The sequence below is a fragment of the Cherax quadricarinatus genome, chromosome 60 (genome assembly GCF_038502225.1).
Source record: "Cherax quadricarinatus isolate ZL_2023a chromosome 60, ASM3850222v1, whole genome shotgun sequence".
Classification (NCBI taxonomy): Eukaryota; Metazoa; Arthropoda; class Malacostraca; order Decapoda; family Parastacidae; genus Cherax; species Cherax quadricarinatus.
In genome coordinates, this window is record NC_091351.1 from 10,983,303 (window position 1) to 10,996,011 (window position 12,709).

General features: G+C 39.1%; 1 protein-coding gene across 15 annotated transcripts in view; it reads right to left on the reverse strand.

Annotated features, from left to right (window-relative positions):
• kst (spectrin beta chain, non-erythrocytic 5 kst) overlaps positions 1-12,709 on the reverse strand; it is a 436,819-nt gene that overhangs the window by 85,590 nt on the left and 338,520 nt on the right. For all 15 annotated transcript variants that reach the window (XR_011393672.1, XM_070097938.1, XM_070097941.1 and 12 more), the window contains 3 exons: positions 12,542-12,703; positions 7,861-8,051; positions 6,513-6,801 (listed from right to left, as the gene is read on the reverse strand). Coding sequence is in view for 14 of the 15 variants with exons in the window: in XM_070097938.1 (XP_069954039.1) it covers positions 6,513-6,801; positions 7,861-8,051; positions 12,542-12,703 (642 nt within the window). In the remaining variant the exon portion in view is untranslated. The remainder of the gene's footprint in view (positions 1-6,512; positions 6,802-7,860; positions 8,052-12,541; positions 12,704-12,709) is intronic.

Genomic DNA, 12,709 nt, shown 5'->3' on the forward strand with positions numbered 1-12,709 from the left:
GCTTATGCAAGGGAGCTGTGCTCAAAGCAGATCTACATAAAGAACCTTACATAAATAACACAGATCTACATGACATCCACTCCAAGACAGTGGCATCATAAGGGGAGGTGGGCAGGGGAGAGCAGGCTGCCTCTCGTGACACCATAGAGCCTCTAAAGAAGGTGGCACTAATGCCCAAAACAGTGCTACAGCAACATAAGAGAAAAATCCTGTTTCTATATAGCCTATTATATATATTTTTTCTTCAACAAGTTGGCCATCTCCCACCTAGGCAAGGTGACCCAAAAAGAAAGAAAATCCCCAAAATGAAAATACTTTCATCATTCAACACTTTCACCTCACTCACACAATCACTGTTTTTGCAAAGGTGCCCAGATACAACACTTCAGAAGCATATATAAAGATACAATAAAAAAAAGTGACCTGAAATAATATAATAAACTCCCTATAGAACATAATATCAGGGCCCCAATTATATATATATATATACCGTCCAATTACACATCCCTCCAAACTGCCAATATCCCAAACCCCTCCTTTCAAGTCCAGGCATTATACTTCCCATTTCGAGAATTCAAGTCCGGCTATATAAAAATAGCCAGTTTCCCTGAATCCCTTCACTAAATATTACCCTGCTCACACTCCAACAGCTCATCAGGTCCCAAAAAACATTCGTCTCCATTCACCCCTATCTAACATGCTCATGCACGCTTGTTGCAAGTCCCACCCCCTCGCCCACAAAACCTCCTTTATCCCTCCCTCCAACCTTTTCAAGGGCGACCCCTACCCTGCCTTCCTTCCCCTACAGATTTATACACTCTCCATGTCATTCTACTTTGATCCATTCTCTCTAAATGACCAAACCACCTCAACAACCCCTCTTCAGCCCTCTGACTAACACTTTCATTAACTCCACACCAACTCCTAATTTCCACACTCCAAATTCTTTGTATAATATTTACACCACACACTGCCCTTAGACAGGACATGTCCACTGCCTCCAACCACCTCCTCGCTGCAGCATTTACAACCCAAGCTTCACACCCATATACGAGTGTTGGTACCACTATACTTTCATACATTCCCTTCTTTTCCTCCATAGATAAGGTATTTTGTCTCCATATGCATTTCAATGCACCACTCGCCTTTCTTTCCCTCATCAATTCTATGATTAACCTCATCCTTCATAAACTCGTCCGCTGACACATCAACTCCCAAATATCTGAAAACATTCACTTCTTCCATACTCCTCCTCTCCAATGTGATATCCAATTTTTATTTATCTAAATCACTTGATACCCTCATCACCTTACTTTTATCTATGTTTACTTTCAACTTCCTACCTTTACACACCCTCCCAAACTCGTCCACAAATAACAAAAAAAGGCACAATACCATGACTGGAACGATACACAAATAACCCACACATAGAAGAGAGGAGTTTACGATAACGTTTCGGTCTGACTTGGACTATTTACAAAGGCACACTTTGTAAATAGTCCAAGTCGGACCGAAACGTTGTCATAAGCTCCTCTCTTCTATGTGCGGGTTATTTGTGTATCGTCCAGAAACCTTTGCAACTTTTCTTTAGAATCACCCATAAGCACAGTATCATCAGCAAAAAGTAACTGTCAACTCCCATTTTGTATTTAATTCTCCATAATTTAATCCCACCCCTCTCCCCAACACCCTAGCATTTACTTCTTTTGCAACCCCATCTATAAATATATTAAAACAACCATGGTGATATTACACATCCCTGTCTAAGACCTACAGTGGAACCTCAAATTTCGAACTTAATCCATTCCAGGAGCTAGTTCTAAATTCGAAAAGTCTAAAATTCGAAGCAATATTTCCCATAAGAAATAATGGAAATACAATTAATCCGTTCCAGAAACCCAAAAATATTAAAAAAAAAAAAAAAAATACATTTTATAGAGATTAATTAGTTTTACATACACACAACAAATGCTATAGTCTTTAATTATGTATAGTAATATAAAATAACATTTTTACTTACCTTTATTGAAGATTGGTGATGGCATCTGGAAGATAGGGAGGAGGAGAGGGGGAGTTGGGGTTATTGTTTGGAAAGGAGAATCCCCCTCCACGAGGACTTCCGGTATCAAAGCCCTCTCTGGGGTTGCTTCCCTTCTCTGTATTTTAATGCCACTAGGACCAGCTTGAGAGTCATTGGACCCCAGTCTCACAAATTAACTCTCCACAGTCGTCCGTTTCTGCCTCACAAAATAACTATCTACAGTCGTCTGTTTCTGTCTCACAAAACTCCACAGTCGTCTGTTTCTGCCTCACAAAATAACTGTCCACAGTCGTCTGTTTCTGTCTCACAAAACTCCACAGTCGTCTGTTTCTGTCTCACAAAACTCCACAGTCGTCCGTTTCTGTCTCACAAAATAACTGTCCACAGTCCTCTGTACATCCTGGCAAGCTCAAGTTTCACTCCAATCTCATACTTCTGTATTAGTTCCTTCTTCACATCTATGGTGTTTCTCACTTTCTTTACCACAGGGGTACCGCTAGCAAGTTTTTTGGGGCCCATGGCAGCTTATTTCACAGCCCCACAAGCACTAAACACAATTAAATAATCGTAAAATGCGTGAAGAGATCGCAGGTTAGTGTTCACTCGAGCATAAACAAAGCTAGACTGCTCACGGCGCCTGCGCGGGGACGCGGAGAGAGTGGGCCAGCGGACAGGTCCTGTACCCAGTGGTCCAAAAATAGGGGCGCGTTTGATAATAGGGACACAGTTTGTCCGAAAAAATGGTCTTATTTTCGAAACGTTCGATGTGTGATACGTTTGATTTTTGAGGTTCCACTGTACTTTTACCAGGAAGTAATCTCCCTTTCTTCTATACACCCTAACCTGAGCCTCGCCATCCTCATAAAAACTCTTTATAGCATTTAGTAACTTACCACCTATTCCATATACTTGTAACATCTGCCACATTGCTCGCCTCCCCACTATCATATGACTTTTCTAAATCCATAAATGCAATGAAAACTTCCCTACCTTTATCTAAATACTGTTCACATATATGATTCAATGTAAACACTATCTACACATCCACTACCCATTCTAAAGCCTCCTTGCTCATCCGCAATTCTACTTTCTGTCTTACCTTTAATTCTTTCAATAATAACCCTACCGTACACTTTTCCTGGTATACTCAGTAAACTTATTCCCCTACAATTTTTACAGTCTCTGCCAATCCCTAGATACCTTCCCCTTCTCCATACATTTATTAAACAAATATACCACCACTCCAACACCATATATTCCCCTGCTTTTAACATTTCTGTCATGATCCGTCAGTTACTGCTGCTTTACCCCCTTTCATTCTACGTAATGCCTCATGCACCTCCCCCACACTCACATCCCGCTCTTCTTCACTCCTAAAATATTTTATACCTCCCTGGCCAGTGCATGAAATTACCGCCTCCCTTTCTTTGTAGACATGTAAAAGTTCCTCAAAATATTCCTGCCATTTACCCAATACCTCCAGCTCCACATCTACTAACTCCCCTGCTCTGTTTTTAACTGACAAATCCATTCATTCCCTAGGCTTTCTTAACTTGTTTAACTCTCTCCAAAATTTTTTCTTGTTTTCATTAAAATTTCTTGACAGTGCCTCTCCCACTATCATCTGCTCTCCTTTTCCACTCTTTCACCACTCTCTTCACCTTTCTTTTACTCTCCATATACTCTCCTCTTCTTATAACACTTCTGCTTTGTAAATACCTCCCATAAGCTACCTTTTTCTCTTTTATCACACCCTTTATTTCATCATTCCACCAATCACTTCTTCCCTCCTGCACCCATCCTTCTATAGCCACACACCTCTACCCAACATTCTAATACTGCATTTTTAAAACTATTCCAACCCTCTTCAACCCTCACCCCCACTACTCATACTTGCACTACCCCACCTTTCTGCCAATAGTTTCGTATATCTCGCCCTAACTTCCTCCTCCCTTAGTTTATACACTTTCACCTCTCATTACTTGTTTCCATTTTCCTTTCGTCCCATCTACCTCTTACTCTAACTGTAGCTACAACTAAATAATGATCCGATATATCAGTTCCCCCTATATAAACATGTACATCCTGAAGCATACCCATCAACCTTTTATCCACCAATACATAATCTAACTACTTTCATTACGTGTTACATCATACCTTGTATACTTATTTATCCTCTTTTTCATAAAATATGTATTACTTATTGTCAAACCTCTTTTTACACATAGCTCAATTAAAGGCTCCCCATATTCCTTTACCCCTGGCACCCCTAATTTACTTACTACTCCCTCCACAACGTTTTTACCCACTTTAGCATTGAAATTCCCAACCACAAGTACTCTCACACTTGGTTCAAAACTTCCCACATACTCACTCAACATTTCCCAAAATCTCTCTCTCAGAAGTTTAGCTTCTCTCTTCTCCAGGTGCATAAATGCTTACTATAACCTACTTTTCACATCCAACCCTTATTTTACTCCACATAATCCTTGAATTCATGCATTTATATTCCCTCTTTTCCTGCCATAACTTATCCTTCAACATTATTGCTACTCCTCCTTTAGTGGAAATAAATGGTATAAAATACCGACACAATGGCAATATAAACACAAATGCAGTATAATGTGATCCTTTATTGACTACGTTTCGCCCACACAGTGGGCTTTTTCAAGTCACAAACAGAACTACCTGGGGTGGAAGGAACGCGAGTATATATAGTCCGGCTGAGGTCAGGTGAAGAATGCTGCATCTGATGATGTACCGAGTGGGGTTATAGAATCTAAAAACTTGGGTAGCTTGGAAAGGAGATTGGATAAGTTTGTGAGCAGACCTTCTACAGTGTTCTTATGTGGGATAGCGATGAAGAAGTTTCTTGGCAAGTGGTTCAGCTATGTTATAGAAGCCACTATTCTGGTTGAAGTTGTCGGATATAGAAATGAGTGATGATTCCAGGATTCTTCGGTATTGAGTGTTGTCTTCTGTGGCGATAAGTCTTGAGTTTCTGTAGAAGGTCTGCTCACAAACTTGTCCAATCTCCTTTCCAAGCTACCCAAGTTTTTAGACTCTATAACCCCACTCGGTACATCATCAGATGCAGCATTCTTCACCTGACCTCAGCCGGACTATATATACTCGCGTTCCTTCCACCCCAGGTAGTTCTGTTTGTGACTTGAAAAAGCCCACTGTGTGGGCGAAACGTAGTCAATAAAGGATCACATTATACTGCATTTGTGTTTACTCCTCCTTTAGCTCTATTTGAAACCCCTGACCTACTCCCATTTATTTCTCCCCACTGAAACTCTCCCACCCCCTTCAGCTTTGTTTCACTTAAACCAGGGCATCCAGCTTCTTATTCATAACATCCACAATCATCTCTCTTCCTTATCTTTCACCCAACATCCACACACATTCAAACATCCCACTGATGTTTTTTTCTTTTTAGTAGGCTATATAGAAAATAAATAAGCCTATATAGAGAAAATAACTGATTTTGATGATGTGATAGATGATTTTGCAGGATTGAAGGCAAGGAAATGTAAGATTTGATTCACTGAGATGTTACCTGTACTCAAGGTCAAATCGGAATTGGTGTATTTCTGATATTGCAATCTTTTTGTTGCCTGTACTAAAAGTGGTATTTAAGTTTCCTCAACATTACTACAATTATTTATTATTAATAAAGGTGAGAAGTATTCTCCTGTTTGGTTTATGATCCTTAAATGTTCTCACTGCTAAACATTAGTCATTGGTTATGCAGTAGTGATGTAACTGGAGTTTACTCCTCCCCCATCCCTTCCACCCTTGGAATTCATGTGGGTGACACCAAAGATGCCACCCCATGTGAAACCAACTCTAGCAATGCCATTGCTCCATATGGTAACAACACACACTACCCAAATAGGAATTGGTCAGCACTTAGTACAGCAAGATAGTGCAGAAGAGTGAAACAGTTTGCCAAGTAGAGTTACTGAAGTTAACATTTTGGGCAACTTTAAAAATATGGTTAAATAAATATAAAAGTGAAAAGGGTTGTATTGAAAAAGTACCTCCCTAAAATTAAGCCAGTAAGCCTGTTCCAGTGCTTCTATATTCTAATGTTATGCCTGGAGCCTATAATTGGCCTTAAAAAAATTAGCTAAGCAGCACCATTATCTAACATTGTGCATATTAAATGATACCAGGGCAGGTAGGTGGGCATGCATATAAACAAAGATCACCAGGGTAAATAGCCAAGAGACAATGTCAATGATATCAAAAAACATTACATCTGGAACAAGATCATACATCAAGATACTTTATCTATAAGCCAAGATACCCAAAGTGAATTGAAAATATTGTAATAATAAATTTATTAAAGGACTGTGGAATACAATACCATGAAGTGTGCGTAAAAAAACATTTACATTTAATGTGGCAACATTCCTTTACCTTTGAAGATACAACATTGTTGTTAAGAAAAAACAATATTTACCCTTAAGTCAAAGTTGTGTTCATATATAGTATCTCTCGAGTGCCAGGATTCAACGAGCAGCTTCCTACGAGCCTCCAGGGTTGCAATCTTTTCAGCTATTTCTTCTGCCATGAAATGACCTTGATCAATGAGTGCATTACCAGCTGCACTGAACTTATCAAAAGCATCAGCCCGGGCATCAATTTCAGTCTTGTATTCCTTGTGCCTTGAGATTACTGCTTCAGAACCAGGCACATCTCTTGGTAACTCTGGTGCTGTAATCTTAGCCAAAATTTCATTCAGCCAAGCCCTTCAAGATACAGGTAAGGTATTATCATTTAATAACAAAAATTAATTTTTGAAGAAATTACAGACAATTATTCTGTTATGTCCCAAAAATTTCAGGAAGGATTTAAAACAAGTTTAAAGAAAGTTTAAAACAAATTAAAATATAATCCCAATATCAAATTCTTTTTCATCAATTTCTTATTGTCCTTAGTTGCCTGCCTTACCTTCCCAAAAAGAAAAATGATGGGAAAATTTTGGTGGAAAGATTTTCAGATTGAAGAGGTCTAGCCACACATTCTAACCCCCCACCCATCCCCCCATTTCCTTCCCCTGCAACTAATCTGCAAAAATCTTTTTTTAAAAAGGTTCTTGTGCCTAAATTTGTACTTTTTATGTTGGAAGATGTGTACTCGTAAAAACAAAAAAGAGGAAGGTGTTACATTAATGGGAAGGAATAAACCAGCAAGGATTATACAACACCAGGGAGATGGGATGGATGGGTGGGGGGATGGGGGGAATGGTGATCCAAAGGAGAGGGTAGCTCCAGTTCATCAGATCAAGAGCATCAGCATCAACCCCCCCCCCCTTTGAAAAGGGTTTTAGATTTAGTTAATGCTTTAACTTATGTATAGTAAATGAAGTTTACATTTAAAAATGCCCATTTCCTATGCACCTCAGATTTGACTAGTTACAAATGGATGCCATTAAAATGCATCCATCAATATCTACAATACTGAATAATGCTGGAGGTGAGTTTCTTATGTACTAAATGAAGTCTGAGACACAAAGCATTGTAAAAGATTTTGAAGCTCACACATCCTTCAGACTAATTTAATATTACTTTTATGAGTATTTCTCAAAGACCAGGGCTATTTCCTGTAATTTTACTCAAAATATTTTTCTTTCATACACTATTCAACATTACTTTGCAATTATAAGTTGCATCAACAGCATATTCAAGTCAGACATTACCATCTCAGCCAATAAAGCAAATTACTGAATTACTGATATAACTCTTACACCTCAACTGATCTAAGTCTCAGAGTAAAGGAATACAAATAAACTTCTAAAGGAATCTTACATTAATTCTCTGTAATCATCAAAGTATGACTGTAGCTTCTCTGCTTGATACAGCTTATCCTTTCTTTGTGCAGACTTGTCAAGAAGATCATTCCATGCTTCAACAGTTTCCTCGTGTTTGACAGAAATATGTTCTCTCGCATCTGGAAACAGTTCAGCTAGTCGCTTGGCTTCCTCAACAACAGACTCCACCTAAGTAAAACCATAATGAACATAAAAGTCTATATATTCCACATTTTTATATATTTTTGACAAATAGTTCAGAGCAAAAGACAATGAATTGGAAAAGCTTTGAATACCTCTGGCATATTTTCTTATGCCAACAGTATCTCGCCAAAGTAGGAATATTGCTATTATTTATTTATATTTAATAGTGCCACACCAATATGGGTCACTAAAATACTGTGCATTAATATTATTAAAGTGAAAGATACATCTGAAATGAGAATATTTATATAAATGGGCTACTAAAATAATGTAACAAAAATTAAACAAATATTAGCCTATAAATAAAAGATGAGGGAACAAGGGGCTAGTAACCCCTTCTATATTATAATTATTAACACACTGGCCGATTCCCACCAAGGCAGGGTGGCCCGAAAAAGAAAAACTTTCACCATCATTCACTCCATTACTGTCTTTCCAGAAGGGTGCTTTACACTACAGTTTTTAAACTGCAACATTAACACCCCTCCTTCACAGTGCAGGCACTGTACTTCTCCTATATACACTACTAAATTTAAAAGAGAAACTTTCATTTTTCCTTTTGGGTTACCCTGCCTTGGTGAGATACAGCCAGTTTGTTGAAGTAAGATAAATAAATATTTCTGATAGCTAATAAGGAGTGAATATTGTGTATCGAAGATAAAATGGAAGCGTTTACAGAAAAATGAAAAAATGTAACGGAACAAGTTTGGAAAATGAAGACTGTGTGTTGATGCAAAGGGGTTGTAGTCTACATGATTCAGTTCATGCAAAGAGGATTCCTTGAAAGACTACTTATTACTATTTATATACCAAGTGGCCCTAAATATCCATTAGCAATTTACTGATAAAAAATGAATTACTATATTAACACCATTAGCAGCGAGAGAGGTGTACTCTACAAAGTTATTTTATTTTATTATCACACCGGCCGATTCCCACCAAGGCAGGGTGGCCCGAAAAAGAAAAACTTTCACCATCATTCACTCCATCACTGTCTTGCCAGAAGGGTGCTTTACACTACAGTTTTTAAACTGCAACATTAACACCCCTCCTTCAGAGTGCAGGCACTGTACTTCCCATCTCCAGGACTCAAGTCCGGCCTGCCGGTTTCCCTGAATCCCTTCATAAATGTTACTTTGCTCACACTCCAACAGCACGTCAAGTATTAAAAACCATTTGTCTCCATTCACTCCTATCAAACACGCTCACGCATGCCTGCTGGAAGTCCAAGCCCCTCGCACACAAAACCTCCTTTACCCCCTCCCTCCAACCCTTCCTAGGCCGACCCCTACCCCGCCTTCCTTCCACTACAGACTGATACACTCTTGAAGTCATTCTGTTTCGCTCCATTCTCTCTACATGTCCGAACCACCTCAACAACCCTTCCTCAGCCCTCTGGACAACAGTTTTGGTAATCCCGCACCTCCTCCTAACTTCCAAACTACGAATTCTCTGCATTATATTCACACCACACATTGCCCTCAGACATGACATCTCCACTGCCTCCAGCCTTCTCCTCGCTGCAACATTCATCACCCACGCTTCACACCCATATAAGAGCGTTGGTAAAACTATACTCTCATACATTCCCCTCTTTGCCTCCAAGGACAAAGTTCTTTGTCTCCACAGACTCCTAAGTGCACCACTCACTCTTTTTCCCTCATCAATTCTATGATTCACCTCATCTTTCATAGACCCATCTGCTGACACGTCCACTCCCAAATATCTGAATACGTTCACCTCCTCCATACTCTCTCCCTCCAATCTGATATTCAATCTTTCATCACCTAATCTTTTTGTTATCCTCATAACCTTACTCTTTCCTGTATTCACCTTTAATTTTCTTCTTTTGCACACCCTACCAAATTCATCCACCAATCTCTGCAACTTCTCTTCAGAATCTCCCAAGAGCACAGTGTCATCAGCAAAGAGCAGCTGTGACAACTCCCACTTTGTGTGTGATTCTTTATCTTTTAACTCCACGCCTCTTGCCAAGACCCTCGCATTTACTTCTCTTACAACCCCATCTATAAATATATTAAACAACCACGGTGACATCACACATCCTTGTCTAAGGCCTACTTTTACTGGGAAAAAATTTCCCTCTTTCCTACATACTCTAACTTGAGCCTCACTATCCTCGTAAAAACTCTTCACTGCTTTCAGTAACCTACCTCCTACACCATACACTTGCAACATCTGCCACATTGCCCCCCTATCCACCCTGTCATACGCCTTTTCCAAATCCATAAATGCCACAAAGACCTCTTTAGCCTTATCTAAATACTGTTCACTTATATGTTTCACTGTAAACACCTGGTCCACACACCCCCTACCTTTCCTAAAGCCTCCTTGTTCATCTGCTATCCTATTCTCCGTCTTACTCTTAATTCTTTCAATTATAACTCTACCATACACTTTACCAGGTACACTCAACAGACTTATCCCCCTATAATTTTTGCACTCTCTTTTATCCCCTTTGCCTTTATACAAAGGAACTATGCATGCTCTCTGCCAATCCCTAGGTACCTTACCTTCTTCCATACATTTATTAAATAATTGCACCAACCACTCCAAAACTATATCCCCACCTGCTTTTAACATTTCTATCTTTATCCCATCAATCCCGGCTGCCTTACCCCCTTTCATTTTACCTACTGCCTCACGAACTTCCCCCACACTCACAACTGGCTCTTCCTCACTCCTACAAGATGTTATTCCTCCTTGCCCTATACACGAAATCACAGCTTCCCTATCTTCATCAACATTTAACAATTCCTCAAAATATTCCTTCCATCTTCCCAATACCTCTAACTCTCCATTTAATAACTCTCCTCTCCTATTTTTAACTGACAAATCCATTTGTTCTCTAGGCTTTCTTAACTTGTTAATCTCACTCCAAAACTTTTTCTTATTTTCAACAAAATTTGTTGATAACATCTCACCCACTCTCTCATTTGCTCTCTTTTTACATTGCTTCACCACTCTCTTAACTTCTCTCTTTTTCTCCATATACTCTTCCCTCCTTGCATCACTTCTACTTTGTAAAAACTTCTCATATGCTAACTTTTTCTCCCTTACTACTCTCTTTACATCATCATTCCACCAATCGCTCCTCTTCCCTCCTGCACCCACTTTCCTGTAACCACAAACTTCTGCTGAACACTCTAACACTACATTTTTAAACCTACCCCATACCTCTTCGACCCCATTGCCTATGCTCTCATTAGCCCATCTATCCTCCAATAGCTGTTTATATCTTACCCTAACTGCCTCCTCTTTTAGTTTATAAACCTTCACCTCTCTCTTCCCTGATGCTTCTATTCTCCTTGTATCCCATCTACCTTTTACTCTCAGTGTAGCTACAACTAGAAAGTGATCTGATATATCTGTGGCCCCTCTATAAACATGTACATCCTGAAGTCTACTCAACAGTCTTTTATCTACCAATACATAATCCAACAAACTACTGTCATTTCGCCCTACATCATATCGTGTATACTTATTTATCCTCTTTTTCTTAAAATATGTATTACCTATAACTAAACCCCTTTCTCTACAAAGTATGCTGCTGAATAAAGGGTTTAATGTACAATTGGGAGCAACTTTTCTGCTAATATAAAACACTACTACATGTTGAGTATCCTTCATCCAAAGCTCCAAAACCCCAAATTTTTTTTGAGCACTGATAATGCCACAAATGGAAAACTTCAGTTGGCTCTGGGGAGGTTTTCAAGCATTGCACAAGTATCGGTGTACCCAGACATCTGTGACCCCGTGACCTCGCATAACCTGGGTGGGGCTCTGATGTTCTATTAGCACCAGTGTGCTATCAACAGTCATCACTGCCAGACCTATGTGCATTAATCACTGTGATTATACTGTATTTTATGCTTATCTCTGCTCTGTTGTGTGACCCTAAGTAGTACACAGTAGCCTTTTAATTAAAATTTGGCATTGCAAGTAGAGACAAAGCCTGCTGTTGTTTTTTGTTGTTTAACAGCTGATTCAGGTATTCTGCCAATGCTGCTGTGCTACTTTTAATAAAAAATATTGTATAAAAATACTTTCAGGCTGTGTGTATAAGGTGTATATGAAATATAAATGGAATTCGTTTAGATTTGTGGCCCCATCACCAAACTATCTCGTTCATATATCCAAAAAATTCCAAAATTAGACACTTCCGGCCCCATGCATTTCAGATAAGTGATACTTAACTTCTAGTTAACCAAAGCAGAAAATGATTTGAGAATGCAGCAGGCACATTTGAGTGTGTAAGATCAGCAAGTGGAAGCAAGTGATTATTGGAATTTCATGGGATGTTGGATATGGACTATGAACACAGTAACATTTATCATTGGACTGAAGGAACTGGTTAGCCAGACTTGAGTTCTGGAGGTGGCAAATGTACTCTTAAAGAAAAGGTGATGCCACAGAAAATAAAAAATTAGACTAAAACCTTAACATTTACATACCTGTTCCTTTACTGCAGCTAAGTCTCTCTCAAAGCCTTGATGCTTCCTTGCTAAACCTTGAATAGTTTCTAAATCATGGCCATAATCTTCTGATGATATAAAAGCATCCTTCTCTGCAATCCAGCTGATCGTCTCGTCTGCATTTCGATCAAATACATGGACCTACAA